This window comes from Polyodon spathula, chromosome 37 (assembly GCF_017654505.1).
Source record: "Polyodon spathula isolate WHYD16114869_AA chromosome 37, ASM1765450v1, whole genome shotgun sequence".
Lineage (NCBI taxonomy): Eukaryota > Metazoa > Chordata > Actinopteri > Acipenseriformes > Polyodontidae > Polyodon > Polyodon spathula.
The window spans coordinates 3,989,519-4,008,430 of record NC_054570.1 but is presented as its reverse complement, the minus strand read 5'-3'; the positions used below and the strand labels follow the sequence as shown (position 1 = coordinate 4,008,430).

At 42.5% G+C, this 18,912-nt stretch overlaps 2 protein-coding genes across 2 annotated transcripts in view; one reads left to right on the top strand and one right to left on the bottom strand.

Annotated features, from left to right (window-relative positions):
- LOC121304304 (zinc finger protein OZF-like) overlaps positions 1-18,912 on the bottom strand; it is a 727,904-nt gene that overhangs the window by 441,687 nt on the left and 267,305 nt on the right. The window lies entirely within an intron of this gene.
- LOC121304137 (macrophage mannose receptor 1-like) lies at positions 8,771-17,979 on the top strand. Its single transcript, XM_041235101.1, has 9 exons — positions 8,771-8,825; positions 9,556-9,900; positions 12,422-12,763; positions 13,329-13,370; positions 13,491-13,532; positions 14,157-14,204; positions 16,506-16,553; positions 17,095-17,183; positions 17,399-17,979. The coding sequence occupies exons 1-9, from the start codon at positions 8,771-8,773 to the stop codon at positions 17,543-17,545; spliced, it is 1,158 nt and encodes a 385-aa protein (XP_041091035.1). The 3' UTR covers positions 17,546-17,979.

The following is an 18,912-nucleotide window of genomic DNA, read 5'->3' as shown; positions in this document are numbered from 1 at the left end:
CGCTGGTATAAATCGAAGCCAGAAAGTAAACCACGTTATTATGGTATCTCTATTTTTACTGCAGAGTATATCATTCGAGAGACGGGTATGTATCACTGGCATTATACAGCCCTATTCTGTCTATTAGCACAGCATTGGATTAAAACATGAATTCCGAGTAAAAGTGATCGAGTGTGCATTCTGTGTATTAATATATTAATGTATGTTGCATGCAAACGTTTTTTAGAAGTTTAATTTTTATCAGGCTAGTGGCTGATGTGTAAAGCGCTTGACTGTCACAGTGCCCGCTGCATGACAGCCGCCGAGCAGCGGTGTTCTGATGTCGCAAAACTGGAATCGTCTTTTTAAGATCCCCAACTCAACGAGTTAAGTAGCCCTGTACTGTTTCAGATCATATTGGCCATTTTAAATATTGGCACGTCCTAATAAATGTTAAATTCAAACAAGGGAAATCATGTGTAAAAACAGTTGGTGCCCTTCAATTATTACCACAGCAAGGATCTGACTGGAGCTTTACAAAGCTTCACCCAGTGCCTCAAACAACGTGGCTTCGTGTGGAATCGGATTGTTACGCAGATAACAGTGTAAATAGATTTTATTTAGTTCGGTCATTTAATGTTTTAGTTACCTTTGTATTTGAGCAATTCATATTTCGTTTCCAGGTTAATTTTACTTTGCCATGCCTCCGATCAACACACACACACAAACAAACACACTTTTTAAACACCCAAACGGGTGAGACGTGTAACCTATTCTCACGTAACCACAAGCACAATTCTGCGTTTGTGAAGGTGAGAATATATTATTAGCGCAGTTACTCTTAAATTACAATAAAGATATTTGAGTCTGCAGCTTTAGTTTGGACTGGGACTCATTCCAGGATCATGGGGCATAATAAGCAAAGGCTATGGTTACTATGGGAAGCTATAAGGTATTCATTTAAATAAGTATATTCATATAATTTACATTGAATAGCCTTATATACCAGAATATACCAGTGCTTCAACCCCCGTAAAGCCAAAGAAGTCCAGCCTACCAAATCGTATAATATACAATGATGAGTATCTGTGTTTAATGAAAACTGGGGATAATGAATTTCCTTTTCTGTATATTATTGGGGGATGGATGGAAATACATGTGATAATAAGTGAGTTTCTGTGCAAAGCTGGTGAAGGTAATGTGTACAGCACTGCAGTACATTAAACACACAGCCTCTCTCTGTACTGCACACAGTGAACTCAATCATTACTGAACTATGTAAAGAATGGAAACACAACGACTTCTTGTTTTAAATCAGCGCTTGATACATATTAAAAACAGAAAGTAAAGGTTATGGAGTAAATAAAGAACTGAGGATGTAAAAATATAAAAATAAACCACAACAAAGATCTGCCTGAGAATAAAGGTTTCTATGAGGCACTGTTCAGGAAATAATTCATTGATAATGTATACACAGTATGGTTAATGAATAAACAGTATGGTTAATTTAATTTTACTATGGTTAATTTACAGTGGTTAATTTATTTTTTAAGATGGTTAATTTATGAACAGTATGGTTAATTTATTTTCAAGATGGTTAATTTATAAACAGTATGGTTGATTTATAAACAGTGGGATGCGAATAAGAAGCTAGTCGAATAAGAAGCCAACTTCAGCATCATGTTATTTGGTTGCAGAGACACATTCACAAGCTGGGGTCGGACTTGATGATCACTCGTTGAAATTAAAAATACTCTTCAAGTCACGACAACAGATGCCTCCAACTTGGGTTGGGGGACAGTCTGGGAAAGCAGAGGAGTCTGTGGATTCTGGTCGGACCGCTGGACATCCCTGCATAGAAACATCTTGGAGCTGCAGGCGGTCTCCCTTGCTCTCCGCCATTTCCTCTCAGTGCTAAAGGGTACGCATGTGTTGGTCCATATGGACAAAACAACAGTGGTGGCGTATGTCAACCACCAGGGTGGCCTACGGTCCCCGAGGTTGCATCGCATTGCCGTTTGATGTGGGACATTCCCGGAGCGGTAAACAGGGCAGCGGACTTCCTCTCGAGGGAGGGTCCCCTTCTGTCAGAGTGGCGACTCCACCCTCAGGTAGTGGAGCGCACTTGGGAACGATTCGGGAAGGTTAGGGTTGATCTCTTCTCCTCGGCGGAGATGACACACTGCCAGCTGTGGTACTCCCTCCACCGCTTAGGCGGTCCACTCATCATTGACGCCCTAGTGCATGAATGTCTCAAAGCATTTTTGTACGCTTTCCTGCCTATACCGCTGCCCCCGGCCTTTCTCGAAAAGGTCCGGTTAGAGGAAGCGTCAGTTCTCCAAGTGGCCCAGGAGAATCTGGTTCTCGACCTTGTGCCAGCTGTTACACAGCCAGCCCTGGGAAATCCCACTGTGCATGGATCTCCTCAGTCAGACGAGAGGCACTCTTTGGCTATGTGTCTGGCCCCTGAAGGGGACTGTTGGTTAGACTTAGGGCTATCACATGTGGTTGTGGGTACTTTGCAGAACAATAGGTAGGTGTTTGTACACCTACAAGTGGAATTATTTTCAAGCTTGGTGCCTGGCTAGAAGCCATGACCCCATGCCAGTCATACAGTTTCTGCAAGAACTGCTTGATGCTGGTACACTTTGAAGGTGTGTTTAGTGGCTATCTCTGCTTGCCATGCCCCCGTGGATTCTATGTCTCTGGGTGTGCATTACTTGGCTACCCGATTTCTTAAAGGCGCTCGGTGATTACGCCCTCCCAGGAGGACTGTTCTCCCTGAATGAAGCCTTGATATTGTACTGGAGGCTCTCACAGGCACCAGTTTGAGCCCATTTACTCTGTAGTTGAAATATCTGTCTATGAAGACAACCTTCCTTGTGGCTGTCACCTCTGCTAAGTAGGTCAGTGAGCTGCAGACCCTGTCCGTACACGGCTCCTGCATGCGTATTTGGGAGGATTTGGGAGTCCTTCCATCCACCTCTCTTTGCTTCAACAGAGGATGAAAGAGCATTGAGATGCTACGTGGATAGGACAAGAGCTCTGCGTCAGTCTGACCAGCTCTTTGTCTGACAAGGGACTTGGACCCTAGAACAGCCCTTCTCAAAGGAGCGTCTGTCACATTAGATTGTGGACACAGTCTTGACTTCGTGTGATGGTGCTGGCCTGTCCACACCTGGGAGGGTAGCCTCTCACCCCACTGAAGGGTTGGCTACATCTTTATCTCTCTTCAGAGGGGCCTCGCTGTCCGTTATTTGTACTGCAGCTAGCTGGGCTGCGCTGCATACTTTCTCCAGGTTCGACTGCCTTAATGTGGTAGATCCTGCCCCGCCTTTATTAGGCACAAGGCCCTTGAAGGTGTAAACTCGAACTGCTTGGGTTATGCTGTTCTAATGCGTCCCTCATATGCTGCTATTCCTTCTCCCTCGCAACGGCTCTGGTATACATTACCCCATACATAATGTCATTGGTAGTCATCTTCAGATTGAAAGGGAACGTTAGGTTACTTACCATAACCCTGGTTCCCTGACAGAGAAGACGACCGCCAATCATGGGGTGGCATTGGTCGCATTCAATGGAAAAAGAAAAATGGCTTCCTCAGGATGACGGTTTTAATCCCTCGGTGGGCGGGACCGAGTGCGTCATCCCAGGAAAGGGCCTATCGGCAGCTCTGGTATAGAGAGCTCAGCAACACCTACCCAATGGGCAGGCATGTCCCATACATAACGTCTTCCCTTTCAGGGAACCGGGGTTACAGTAAGTAACCTAACAATTGACTGCACACATGTGGCATTATGGGCTCCTTATGAAGTTCATTTAGCTCAGAGGTTATTGAGCACATCAGGTGTGAGAATCAGCAGCTTGTCTCTTCTCAGTAGAATCAATAGCAGGATTTCTTTATTTTTATTTTTTTTTTTTGGGGGGGGGGGGGATACAGTGCTTGACATGTGTGCCGCTATTACACCCGAGATAAACAGCATCCAGCATGAAACTCTTCCTCTACTGACTTACAGATTGTGTGAATCATTGCAAACCACGCTGATCATAAATTTAATCACGCTGTTCATAAATTTAACTATACTATTCATAAATTAACCATACTGTTCGCAAATAAACCACTGTTTATAAATTAACCAATTAATTATTTCCTGGATGGTGCCTCATAGGTTTTATCTTTAAAATGAAATATGTTGGTTTTATTTCTGCATCTTTGAATGAACACCAGCTCCCACACAAAATGCAGTTATTGTAATCTAAGAGAAAAGCCAGTCCGCAGCCACTCGAAGCTTAACCTGCATTAAGGTGATTAATAGAAAGTCTTCTCTTTCTAACGCAGAGTCTGCTGTGATGGGGGAGAGAGGGCTGCTCATCCTTCTGCTTGCAGGTGAGTTTCCTTTATTTCTGGTTTTCACACTATTTGCTTTGATGTTGTCCATATTCCCTCTCAGAGAAGATCATGCGGTTCTTAGAACTGCAGTGTCCCTCAATCACGTTCAGTGTGAAACGAATGTGTGATTCCTGGGTGTGTGTGTGTTACCACGTCTACCAAGCAGGCGTTGTTGGTTTTCCACTTTGTTTGCGTTCCCTAAAGGTAGTTTCAGCTGCAAGCTCTCAAGCTTGGAGCCTTCCTGTCACTCTATCACTCTGTGAACTAACCAGGTGTGCTACCTGTGCAGCAGGAGGTTATGAAACAGGAGCGCTCCTTTTCAAATGGTGTTTTAGTTCTACTGGGGTTGAGGGGCGACTCTCTAAGAAAACACAGGAGCAGCAGTGAATGAAGAGGACTGGGTGACTCAGTAGGGGGCGCTCTGCTGTCTTTGCTAGAACCTAACCCATATAGCAGAACGCTGTTAGTATACTATAGTTTAGTATGGTATAGCCAGGGGTGTGGAATTCATATCGCCCGATGCCCGGGACAACAAGAGTTGTCTGAGTGAAATTTACCATTGTACTCTGCCTGTTGGACAGTTTCCTTTCTATCACTACGTTACATAAATGTCTAGTCAGACTTGTGGAAGTCTAGCACAGTCACACAAGTATTTAAAAATGCGTACCTCTAAACCTCAAACCAAGCTATATAATCACATATACATATTCCTTTAATTCACAAACCCCCAGTCACACACAGAGTAACAAGCATACTTAAATTAATGCAACGATATTACAGTGCACTCCGTTTATAAGAATCACATGCGTCCCGGATGATTTGATTCTTATAAGCGGTAGATTCTTGAAATCGGACCCATGTGCTTACTGTGATGAAATGCTGCAGAATCAGTCTGTTTGAGAATGAGAGCTTTGTTTCCTGCAGTGTAATGGGTTGACCACTAGATGTCAGGAGTTCCCGCATGTATGCACAGGGCCCACACGACGGATTGTTTAGTTAGAGCTCCGACTGAGAGCTGGGTTTATTTTGCTTGTTTGTTTTATTAGCGGTTGTTTCCCCGCCTCACTGTAAGAAAAATAAAACCAACAGCGGTTTTAAACTGTAAATCAAGACTCCAGCCTGATCATTTGCCTGGATGAACTTCTCTGCCCCGATGTCTGCTTCTCCTGTCTGCCGCAGCTCCAGCCTGGTCACTTGTTTCTCCACAACTCCTGACATCAGAGACTGGACGATCCCCAAGCTCTAGCATTATCTTTGTAGCAACAACATGACTTTTAAATCGACAGCAAGTAAGGAGAATTTGTTTACTTTATTTCTCTCCACTCTGCAGCATCGTTCCCATCGCAGGCGCTATGACATAAGCACAGATCGTTGCTTTACAGCTCGCTCCCAGTGTTGCCAAGTCTCACGACAAAACAAGCCCAACCCATGCCAGTGTGGGTGTTTCTACAAATTCCAACCCGAGACTCTCAAGAAACAAGCCCAAGACTTGAAACACCTCGCCCCGCAACGACTGCATCCCAACGAAGCGTGTCTACATCCAGAAAACTCAGAGGCAGAACAACAGCGCCTATCAATCAAAGGCTCATTCAACAGTTACTGAGCATTCTGGCTGCAACTATAACCTTTCAGGTTACCTCCCCTCACTGCAGGCGTTCAGCAGGCCCCTGTAGTGACCTCTCTGGCCACTATGGGTGTCCAGCAGGCCCCCATGGTGGTCCCTTCTCCTCCAACTATAACCTTTCAGCTTCTCTCCCCTCACTGCAGGCATCTAGCAGGCCTCATAGTGGCCCCTTCTCTGTGAGATGCTTTTCTTCTTTCAGCTCAATGGCTCTCAGCCATTTCAGGGACATCGTATGCGAGTTCTATTCCGACCGCTGGCGCGAGTTGGTTAATTGTGTGGCAATCATTTTAGACTTCTCGGTTAGATTTGGAGGTTCCCATTTCTTTGAATAGTACAAAGTATTTTCTGCCAAAGCCACTGCCCATCTCCAACAGTGGAACCAGAGCATCTACTGGGGCGCACTGGACCAATACATATTCTCTTGTTTTTCACAGGTCTTCAGCTTCTAGTATGCTCGGCATGCAGTTCAACTGCTCACCACACTGACCCTCCACCCCGTCCCCTCATGTCCCTCCCTCGCAATCCTCCTCATCTTTTCATCCCCTCCAGATCAAAAGACAATCAGGGCTGCAATACTGGAGGCTGTCAGATTTGCAATAACTTCAACAAAGGAACCTGTCCTATTCCGCCTGTAACTTCCTTCATTTCCGCTCGCCATAACTCCACCACACCCAGCAACAGTAGTTTTAATCCCTCTCGAAGATTTCTCCCTGCACTATGTAAAAATCGACCACACTGTATTCTTAATCAGAATTGCTGGGAAAGTCAGCCATGGGTTTAGAGCCGATATATCAAACACATTTTTTTAATCATGCCCAGTGATCCTGCCCTCAGGCACCTCTTCGGAGTACAGTGGCTTTTCAAATTCATTTCTGTTAGCCTGAAGTTCAGCTGCAAAAGCAGCCCATAGATATTCGATACCCTGTCAGAAGCACTGTGCTGGATCCTCCTTAATAACTATTTCATTCCTTTTGTGCTGCATCTCCTGGATGATTTTCTTCAATTTGATTTTCCCCACGCTTCCCCTTCCCAGAAAATAACGATCCTCAAATCATTATTTTCAAATCTCTGCATTCCCCTAGCATCAGAAAAGACCTTGGGTCCTCTGATTTTCTAGGCTTCATCCTGGATTCCCAATCAGGGAGCAATCGTATTGTTTCTATTTCCAGTTTTCTGTTCGGTCGCCTTACCAAACGCAAACTTCTGTCTCTCCTAGGCCATTTAAACTACGCAATGAGGATAATTCCTCAAAGAGCTTTCATCTCCTACCTTCTCTTGATCCCTTCTGTTGATTCCCTTAACAATGTCATACTCGTGGATCCTTTTTGCCGCAAGGAACTCTGCCTGTGGGAGCTCCTACTAAAAGTCTGGAATGCCCTTACTTTTACATCATGTGTCTCCTGCTGCATGAAGACATTCAGCTGTCCACAGATGCAGCTCCCTCTCTTGGCTTTGGAGAATACTACAAGGGAAAATGGTTCATCAGCATTTCTAGCCCCGATCACTCCTCGTCATTGTATGAAATGTATCCAGTTCCTGTAGCCGCATTCCTTTTGGGGTCTTCCTGGACCCAAAAACTCCATTCTTCTCCACTCAGATAATTCAGCTACAGTCCAAATTAACAAAGGTCGTTCATCCTCCCACCATATATTGATAATATTCAGAAGGATTATTTGGTTCCCTGTTACTCATCAGTTCATTCTCAGAGTTCAACATATTTTCAGCCACCTGAATGTAATCATCGATTCTCTTTCAGATTTCCAAATTTTGCATTAGCTCCTGAAGACGACCTCCTGCCAAGTCAGCTTCCTCCCTTTTCAGACCCGATATTCATGCGAGCCACCCGCTGCATTCCCTAATTCTGCAGGCTCAAGAAACAACTCTTCTCAGCATCACTCCCCGCTCACTGCAAATATACTGGTCATCTTGGAATTGAATTCCGTTCCCTTCATTTTCAATGCCTGTAGTATCATTCTGTATTATGTCCCTTAAGAATGGAGCTATAAGAGATTCCTCCATCAATATTTCAATTTCTGGCATCCAATTTTTCTACAAATTCATTTTCGGCATCCCAGCTCTACACACGGCAACTCACACATTTCTCTAATCCTGAAAGGGCTTCAATGACCAGAATCTCTTTCTCCCCCTGCTTGCTTACCTATCACCATCAACGTACTCTCTTGGTGCCTCTTCTCCGCTCCAGCTACTCCTCCCGTTTAGATAAACCTTAAAGCCTTTGTCTTTTAGCCTTCTTGGGTTCATTAGGTGCTCCAGAGTCTACATCGCTCTCAAATTCAACCCCCAGATTCACCCCTCTATCTCCGACCTCGCAATGATCTCATCTGTTACCTTTTCCTTCCTGCTCAAAAGAAGTAAAACTGTCCAGGAAGATTAGGGAACCCTTTCTATTTCGTTTAGAAATAAAACTCCCATGTTAGCTCATATGGCCCCTTTCTCTCTTATCGATCTCCATCTTTCTCCAGGCGCATCACCCTCAGACCTGTTGTTTATGGAAGAACCCGCCATTGGTTCTTCTTTCACTTCACCAAGTTCTTTCCAGGTCCAGATTTGCAGCTCAGCAGTTCTCCGGTCATTCCTTTAGAATCATAGCAGCTTCTTGCCACAGAGTTCCAGGCTCCCTTATCAAACGGTTAGGTTGTTGGTTGTTCAGTGCTTATCAAGTTTACATTAGAACAAATTATGGATCCTAAAAATGCTTTTACAAAAATGTACTCTTAAGCGTTAGTAGCCTGCCCGGGGGAGTTTATTTCCCAAAAATGGGTGTTGTTTTCCTCTCCTGCGTGCTGGTGATCTGGTTGGCTAAACCTTCAAGTGGGCTATATTCAATTCTAATTGCGGCATTGAGACCGGCTTGATCTTTTTGAGGGGTCTCCACCTCGTCCATTCGGCCAGGCAGCAAGCCCTCAAACAAAGAAGTTAGATTTGATGCCAAATGAAAGCGTATATACAACATAATTCTCTGTAAGATTGCATACTCCACATTCTCCACCATAAATAGTTGTACTAAAACATTTCATGATTGGTGATTGTCCCGAACTACTGAATGGCTATTAAAACTAATTGATTGATTGTGTTCAATTAAAAGCAAAATCCTACAAGTTATATTTTGCCTAGAAATAGATTTTTAAGAAAGAAAAAGTATTTTCCATTCCACACTCCTGATTGTACAGTACGGTATAGTATAGTATAGTATAGTATAGTATAGCACGCTGTGCTGTACGAGGGGCTGCTCTTAAAATCACTGTAAACTGAAATCCTGTCAACTGTGTGGTTATTGAAGCTCTCCGGGCACGTTCTCCATCAAGTGCGCAGGAGTCAGCCCCTGATTGCCTGCTCAATCCTGGCCTGGTTAAACTGAAATACCTCCCTGCTGCTTATTCACCCCTATGCTGGCTAATTTACTTTGCATAGTCTCCACTTCCTGTAGCTCTGTGTTACGTGGGGGCAGGACCATTCTGAGAAGGAGCTGCTCTGTGAATCTCACTCTGTGAATCTTTCACTCTGGCACTTACCAGTATGTATGTATTTATTTATTTATCAGGGTTTTGTGTGCCCGCTGACAACCAGATCAGAAAACATGTGTTTGTGAACACTCTGAAGAGCTGGTCTGAAGCTCAGAGCTACTGCAGAGAGAATCACACAGACCTGGCCACTGTGCGCAGCCAGGAAGAAGCAAAGCAGCTCTTCAGTATTCCAGGAGTGTCTCTCATTGCTGATGCCTGGATCGGGCTGTATCGTGATGACACACAGAACTGGCAGTGGTCTAACGGCTATAATGTCATCTACAAAAACTGGACAGAAAACCTCTTCTGTGTTTCAATCAATTCAGATGGACAGTGGGAAGACAGAGTCTGCGGTGAGATGAGCGCTTTCATGTGCTACCAAGGTAAAGATGCAACTGTTTTATATTGCGATACAAATTTATTATTATTATTATTATTATTATTATTATTATTATTATTATTATAGGGAATGATAAGTTTTACAGTCTTATTATAGGTCTACACAGTGGTGGTGCCAGACCCCAGTATAATAAGATTCCCCTGTAATAATAGGATTCTCGTGTATAATAAGATTCCCAGAATAATAGGATTCCCCTGTATAATAAGATTCTCGTGTATAATAAGATTCTCATGTATAATAAGATTCCTCTGTAATAGGATTCTCGTGTATAATAAGATTCTCATGTATAATAAGATTCCTCTGTAATAGGATTCTCGTGTATAATAAGATTCTCGTGTATAATAAGATTCCCCAGAATAATAGGATTCTTGTGTAATAAGATTCCCCTGTATAATAGAATTCTCATGTATAATAAGATTCCCCTGTAATAAGATTCTCCTGTATAATAAGATTCCCCAGTATAATAAGATTCCCTTCTGTATAATAAGATTCCCCAGTATAATAAGATTCCCTTGTATAATAAGATTCCCCTGTAATAGGAGTCTCGTGTATAATAAGATTCCCAGAATAATAGGATTCCCTTGTATAATAAGATTCTCGTGTATAATAAGATTCCCCTGTATAATAAGATTCCCCTGTAATAGGATTCTCGTGTATAATAAGATTCCCCTGTATAATAAGATTCCCCTGTATAATAGGATTCTCGTGTATAATAAGATTCCCCTGTAATAGGATTCTCGTGTATAATAAGATTCCCCTGTAATAGGATTCTCGTGTATAATAGGATTCCCAGTATAATAAGATTCCCCTGTAATAGGATTCTCGTGTATAATAAGATTCCCCTGTAATAGGATTCTCGTGTATAATAAGATTCCCCAGTATAATAAGATTCCCCTGTAATAGGATTCTCGTGTATAATAAGATTCCCCTGTATAATAGGATTCTCGTGTATAATAAGATTCCCCAGTATAATAAGATTCCCCTGTAATAGGATTCTCGTGTATAATAAGATTCCCAGAATAATAGGATTCCCTTGTATAATAAGATTCTCGTGTATAATAAGATTCCCCAGTATAATAAGATTCCCCTGTATAATAAGATTCTCGTGTATAATAAGATTCCCCTGTATAATAAGATTCCCCTGTAATAGGATTCTCGTGTATAATAAGATTCCCCAGTATAATAAGATTCCCCTGTATAATAAGATTCTCGTGTATAATAAGATTCTCATGTATAATAAGATTCCTCTGTAATAGGATTCTCGTGTATAATAAGATTCCCCAGTATAATAAGATTCCCCAATATAATAGGATTCTTGTGTATAAGATTCCCCTGTATAATAAGATTCCCATGTAATAGGATTCTACTGTATAATAAGATTCCCCAGTATAATAAGATTTCCCAGTATAATAAGATCCCCCTGTATAATAGGATTCCCCAGTATAATAAGATTCCCCAGTATAATAAGATTCTCGTGTATAATAAGATTCCCCTGTATAATAAGATTCCCCAGTATAATAGGATTTTCGTGTATAATAAGATTCCCCTGTATAATAGGATTCCCCTGTAATAGGATTCTCGTGTATAATAGGATTCCCCTGTAATAGGAATCTCGTGTATAATAAGATTCCCCTGTATAATAAGATTCCCCAGTGTAATAAGATTCCCCTGTAATAGGATTCTCATGTATAATAAGATTCCCCTGTATAGTGAGATTCCCCTGTATAGTGAGATTCTCATGTATGTGCCATTTGCTTAGCAACGGGCGTAACAACCACAAACCTGTTCAAAACAAACCAGCAACATGGCGTCACCAGTGGTAAAGTTGGTTTGAAGTTCGATATTCATTTGATAGTCGCAACCATATCACCTAGACTCTTCAGACCAACCTTAAATGTGAAGCAGAGCGATTAGCCTTTACCTGGAACATGCTATAAATCATTCATGAAAATCTTGCACTGTAATATTTTTCATCAGCTGATCTATGAAATTTAGTCTGGGGGAACCATTATCGCGTGACATTGGTACTCACTCTTTTATCTGTCTGTTTTACGTCGCTGTTTCACAACTGGATTTCTATCAAACTTTTTTTTTTTAAATAATTTTTTAACACGTACTGATTGTGTCCTTAAAACGTATTGCAGCTGTAGAGAGATATGAATTATGATAGATACAAATTATACATTTGGAATGACCTAATTGGAGTCAAAGTTAATACGCTGGTAATTCTGGGTAGTCTAATTTACTTTTAGACAGCTGATCACTTAGAAAAACATGCTTTCCTTGTGTTTTTAAATAGTTTTAACCAGCCCCAAATTATACAACTGTGTTTGGAATAACAACCTTCTATCTTCTTTAGCCCCATATATGTAAATAAACATTAATGTGCTTGATTGTGGACAAAACAGTTTATGTTAAATGTTAGACAGAGCACAACAGTTTTGGGTTCAGAGCCAACAAACCTCCACAGCTCTCAGCCTCTCCTCTGCTGTTTGTGTTTACAGAGACCAGCAACATCACTGAGAGATACACCCTGATTCAAGAACTGAAAACCTGGACTGAAGCTCAGCAGTACTGTAGAGAACACCACACCGACCTTGTCAGTATAAAGAACACCAGCGAAAATGAAGACCTAGTGAAGAAAGCACAGGGCGTGCCCTTCTGGATAGGCTTGTTCAATGAGCCCTGGAAGTGGTCACACCAGGGGGATAACTACACATTTCACTACTGGAAAAATGGGGAACCAGATAATTGTGAAGGCAGACAGAGATGTGTGAGGATGTACAAGAGCGGTGAATGGGGTGACAAAGAATGTGACTTGCTGTACCCCTTCTTCTGCTATGATGGTAAGGATCCCTGCTCGGAATCAATAAGAAATGTGGATCCCTGCTCGGAATCAATGAGAAATGTGGATCCCTGCTCGGAATCAATGAGAAATGTGGATCCCTGCTCGGAATCAATGAGAAATGTGGATCCCTGCTCAGAATCAATGAGAAATGTGGATCCCTGCTCACTCTGTGTTCTTGCTCAGCTCAGTGTTTTTACCCCAGTCTGTGAGCAGGGACTCAGAGGCCCGATCCATCTGCTCCTACAGTAGCTGTCTGCCCCCCAGAGCAGGGCAGAGTGTAGCCTAGAGAGCTGAAGAAGCAGAAACTGCCCCATCATAAGAGTGTGTGAGAAGAGAGCAGCTACCCTCACTGTTACACACAGGAGAGACATGTGCTGTAAAATCCATTCTGATTGGGTATTTATTGTATTGATTTAAAAGCATTGATCCCTTCGGAATGAGTGAGACAGCATGTCATTGTGAGCATTGCCCTGGTGGAGACAGCAGCATAGACACAGCTTCAGTACAATACATTAAAACAACACACTTGAAATATAAATGATACTTCTTTTATTTTCATACAGATGCAACCCCCTCAGACCCTCCTTCAACGCCGCTCTCTGAAGGTATGGAGTGTAACCAGTTCAGTTTGATTGAAAGCCCACAGCAGAAATGTGATTGTAATACATTACTGAATTATTGTATTTATTATTATTTATTAATTATTGATTCATTTGTTTCTCCAGATGCAACCCCCTCAGACCCTCCTTCAACGCCGCTCTCTGAAGGTATGGCGTGTAACCAGTTCAGTTTGATTGAGAGCCCACAGCAGAAATGTGACCCTAATAAATTACCAGAGCTGCAATGAAGGGTACATTTTAACCTTCAGAGGTCTGGAACACATTCCCCAAGGAAGGTTCAAACTCATTTGCATAATTTATTGGTGACATCACCATAGCTGCTTGTTTATGTTTGATTGAAAATCCTATTGTACAGGTAATCCATATATGTGGAATAAAACATTCACATGTAGTTTAAAAATACATTCTATAGAACAGCAATCATGTTTTTATAATTTAAATAAAAATACACGTTGTTTACGTACGTGTAATTGAGGCTGCTTGCACAGTTTGCATTCAACTTTCTTTTTGGTCGTCTGGGCATTTAACAAAAAAATCCCAGCCAGCAGAGGGGTTTCGAGACATTAGTTTCAATACAGCTTACGCCACACAACGCTTTGCAGTCAGGACAGCGAATGGAGAAATGAAAGGTCTGCCTCTGGATAACACAAGCTGGAGCAGCAGAGGGACGGACAGTGCTCAGTTTTCGAAATTAAAATCATTAGTGTTAGGTCAGCTCAGATCTCTCTTGTTCCTTCTGGTCTCCGAAGGCTCTCCTTTTTGCTGTTGCAGGCTCTGGGGAATACAACTACTACTCAGGAACAGAGGACTCAGGATCAGGTATGTGCTGATCAGATTGAACTATTACACATTGATTTCCACTTGGTTCTTAACACTATGGCAGTGCTGTCTTCAGCCTGAGCTGAGGCGAGAGAGAGGGCGAGCTACATTATAAACGTTCCTTTTATACCCTCCTAAAGGACCACGTGCACGTCCAATCTGGCAGTACCATCTGTCTACCAGACCTGGTAACCTGAACGTCAGCTCCAGGCTGTGCAGGAACAGCAAAGTCATTTTGTGAAACATCAATCGAAACGCCGTCAGTTTCATTGGACACAGGAGCATTGTCAGGAATCGAATACACAGATGAGGCATTGGAGAGAGGCCCCTGCCGTTCACTGTGATCAGCTCTGAGATGCCTCCTGTTACGTCAGTACGCCCTGCCAGAGGCAGTTACCACATCATAGGACCTGGGCTCCTTGCGAACAGTCTGAACTGTAGCCGGGAAGCAGCCCTGTGTAGCTTCAAGGCGTACATGATCACCTGCTTAAATGGTTTCAGAGGTGAAGCCTCTCTTTCATAGTAAGCTTTTTTGCTTATGTTGCTTCTTGGCCAATTGTTGCATGGCCTGCATTGCCACACATGGCCGCAGTTTGCATGACACCACAGGTAAGACTCTGCCCATAAGCAGTTGAGCAGGACAGTACTTCAATGGAGGTGTTGCGAAGGGTGAGAACAGACCGCGTAGCCTTTTTCAACACCTGTTTGACAGTTTGGATGGTACGTTCAGCTAAAACATTGCTTTGAGCGTAATTCGGACTGGAATGAATAAAAGTGAATCCCCACTCAGTAGCCATCGGGTGTACCTCCTTACTCGGAAAAGGCATATTGTCTGCCACCACCACCTTAGGAAAGCCGCATCTCGCAAATACAGCGTTCAGTTTGCCTCCCACTGTCGCCCTTGTTTTGTCCGGCAGCTGCTGGATCTCAGGGAATTTGGAATAGTGGTCAATCACTAGCAGGTAGCTGTGTAATATGTCCGCACCAACCTTTAACCATGTTATGTCAGGAATGACTAACCAGGGGCTCTTTGTGGTTAGCAGGGAGTAGTGCCTGGCACAGGTCACACTGTTTAATACATCAATCTATATCCGAACCCATGTTGGGCCAAAACATGTACTCTCGTGCGTACACTTTCGCTCTATTGACACCTTGATGTGCAACATGAAAATGCTGGCTCTGTATGGCTTTATTGAGTTGTCTGGGGTCTAATGAAATGTGTAAGTTCCCATCAGATCTATTTTCCATGATTAACCCATGGAGTTGGCTTGGTTGACTTTGTGTATGACCCTGTGTGCTTCTAGTTTTGTCAGAGCTGCTCTGAGCCTGTCCACCACACCAAAAATATCAGCGTATTCCTTAAGCATCTGCTCTTTAGTGATATCAGACTGACTGTGGATGCAGAAAACTCTGCGCACAAGATCTATAGCTGTGCATGCATCTCTACCTAGAACGGTGACAAAAAATTGTAATTTTATCACAGTACTGTCCTGTTTCGTGACATCAGGATGTGTGGTACCGTGGGGTTTTATTTTAAGACCTCCATAGGCTGTTAACATTATGCTTGTGTGTTCCAAGGGTTTGTTTGCAAACCATGCTTCATATAATGCCAAGGGGAGAACATTGGCATCAGCACCTGTCAATTTTGAACTGAATGTCCTTGTTTTGGACTATCAGTTGCATTTTCCATTGTATGTTTGTATCCGCTTATGAATTTGGCCAGGGTTCCAATAAAAACCTCATTGACCTGTCGTGTCGGAGTTCTACCGCTAGATGTCGCCCTACACACATTAGTTTGCCTACGCCTTAATTCAATAAATTAGCGAATGGAGTAGCAAGTGGCTGACATGTAAGGGATACACCAGTATTTATAGTTTGTGATGAATGTCCTTTCTTTGCGTATTAGAGTCCGTGCTGTGCTAGGCTGCAGTCTGGTGTTGTCCAGTGAGGTCCTGCGGCGTCTCGTCTCCAGTGTGGCTCAGTGTTGATTCTGCCTTGTGGTTGGAGCAGCTTGCGTGCTTCGTTCTTGTATTGGAGATCAGTCAAAGTTGTTTTGCAGGGGCTGCTCCCCGTGCTGTCGTCCTGTCCGGTCTGTCTGCGGTTCGACGTTGGGTTTGCATTGTGAAAACGTTCAATTTTTAAAAGAAAAGTCTGTGCTCCGGTTTTGTGATGAAGGGGTCTGACCTGCTTCACTTCTGGCATCGTGTTGTGTTCTTATCCTCATGGCAAACTGAGACTCAGTCAGCTCAGACCTCCCTTGTTCCTTCTGGTCTCCGAAGGCTCTCCTTTTTGCTGTTGCAGGCTCTGGGGAATACAACTACTACTCCGGAACAGAGGACTCAGGACCAGGTATGTGCTGATCAGATTGAACTATTACACATTGATTTCCACTTGGTTCTTAACACTATGGCAGTGCTGTCTTCAGCCTGAGCTGAGGCGAGAGAGAGGGCGAGCTACATTATAAACCTTCCTTTTATACCCTCCTAAAGGACCATGTGCACGTCCAATAGTGACACTGCTCATCAATACTGCATATCACATGATATGACAACGTATAATGATTTGGTAGCGGATTTTAATAACAATATATGTTTACGTAATATGCATTCTACAAATCAAAAGATTGAATTTTTCATGTGAGTGACATGTAATGTGTGATTTATAGTATTCACGCATTGTCAAACAGTTTCTTTTTAACAGGAAGAAAAAGAGAACTGTGTGAACCCGTCTGACAAACCTTTTGAAGGTTTAAAACAATCTTCGAATCCCTGTGTTGTAGGTACCAGCACCTCACCTGAGTCCTGCTCTTAACTCACATTCTGCGCAGCACATTAGACTATGTGGGGTGTTAATTTAATGGCTGTGTGAACTCTTCTGCTTGTATGCACAGATAAGATGGAAACATTAAGAATCCAATTAAACGCACCTGCAGAACTGAATCTTGAAGATCCCAAAGTGAGCGAAGCCCTTTTAGAGCAGGTAGGTTACATTCCCTTTCAGAAACCCAACGCTGCTTCCTGTGTACTGCACTTCCTATCAAACTAACTGGCTGATCTCATTTCCATAACACTGTTGAAGGCATTGCCCCAAATGTGGAAATGTCTTAGAAAGAGGGGAATAGATAGGGAGAGAGAAATAGAGATCGAGAGATGTGTTCTGTGATAACACTGTGTTTCTTGTGGTTGCTGTTTCAGATTCTGGAACACTTCTCCAACAACTTCCCAATGGACGGCGTGAAGTTGCGCTGGAGAAAACGAGACGGACAGATTTTCCACAAGGATAATAAAGAGGCAGAGGAGGGGGAGGGGGAGGAGGAAGAGGAGATGTGCTCTGAGCCGTGAGACACCAACAAAGCAAACTTCTTCAAAAACCCATTTAAAAAGCTGCTATACGGGCGCATCAGTTTGAGATGGTGTGATAGATTCAGAGTGGGATTAGGGGCTTTTGAGTGTGCCTGTAAATGTTATATTAGTGACTACAACTATAATTTAAATTAGCTGAATGAGGGATTTTATGATACCTCCTGGGGCAATATAGATTTATTTTAAGGTGTTGGTTTTAGTTTTAAATTAATTTTACATTTCCTAGTTGTGTAATTGGGCGGTGGGTAATATTTTAATTTGGTTTTAGTAAATATATACCTTTTACATTAGTTCTGCTGCAACACTAACTTATAACAAGGTGATGGGTATATTTGGGTATTTTAATTTGATTTATAATGTAGAGAGAGATAGAGATTAGAACATAAGAACATAAGAACATAAGAAAGTTTACAAACGAGAGGAGGCCATTCGGCCCATCTTGCTCGTTTGGTTGTTAGTAGCTTATTGATCCCAAAATCTCATCAAGCAGCTTCTTGAAGGATCCCAGGGTGTCAGCTTCAACAACATTACTGGGGAGTTGATTCCAGACCCTCACAATTCTCTGTGTAAAAAAGTGTCTCCTATTTTCTGTTCTGAATGCCCCTTTTTCTAAACTCCATTTGTGACCCCTGGTCCTTGTTTCTTTTTTCAAGCTGAAAAAGTCCCTTGGGTCGACATTGTCAATACCTTTTAATTAGGTCTCCACGTAGTCTTCTTTGTTCAAGACTGAACAGATTAAATTCTTTTAGCCTGTCTGCATATGACATGCCTTTTAAGCCCGGAATAATTCTGGTCGCTCTTCTTTGCACTCTTTCTAGAGCAGCAATATCTTTTTTATAGCGAGGTGACCAGAACTGAACACAATATTCAAGATGAGGTCTTACTAGTGCATTGTACAGTTTTAACATTACTTCCCTTGATTTAAATTCAACACTTTTCACAATGTATCCGAGCATCTTGTTAGCCTTTTTTATAGCTTCCCCACATTGTCTAGATGAAGACATTTCTGAGTCAACAAAAACTCCTAGGTCTTTTTCATAGATTCTTTCTCCAATTTCAATATCTCCCATATGATATTTATAATGTACATTTTTATTTCCTGCGTGCAGTACCTTACACTTTTCTCTATTAAATGTCATTTGCCATGTGTCTGCCCAGTTCTGAATCTTGTCTAGATCATTTTGAATGACCTTTGCTGCTGCAACAGTGTTTGCCCCTCCTCCTATTTTTGTGTCATCTGCGAATTTAACAAGTTTGCTTACTATACCAGAATCGAAATCATTAATGTAGATTAGGAATAGCAGAGGACCTAATACTGATCCCTGTGGTACACCGCTGGTTACCAC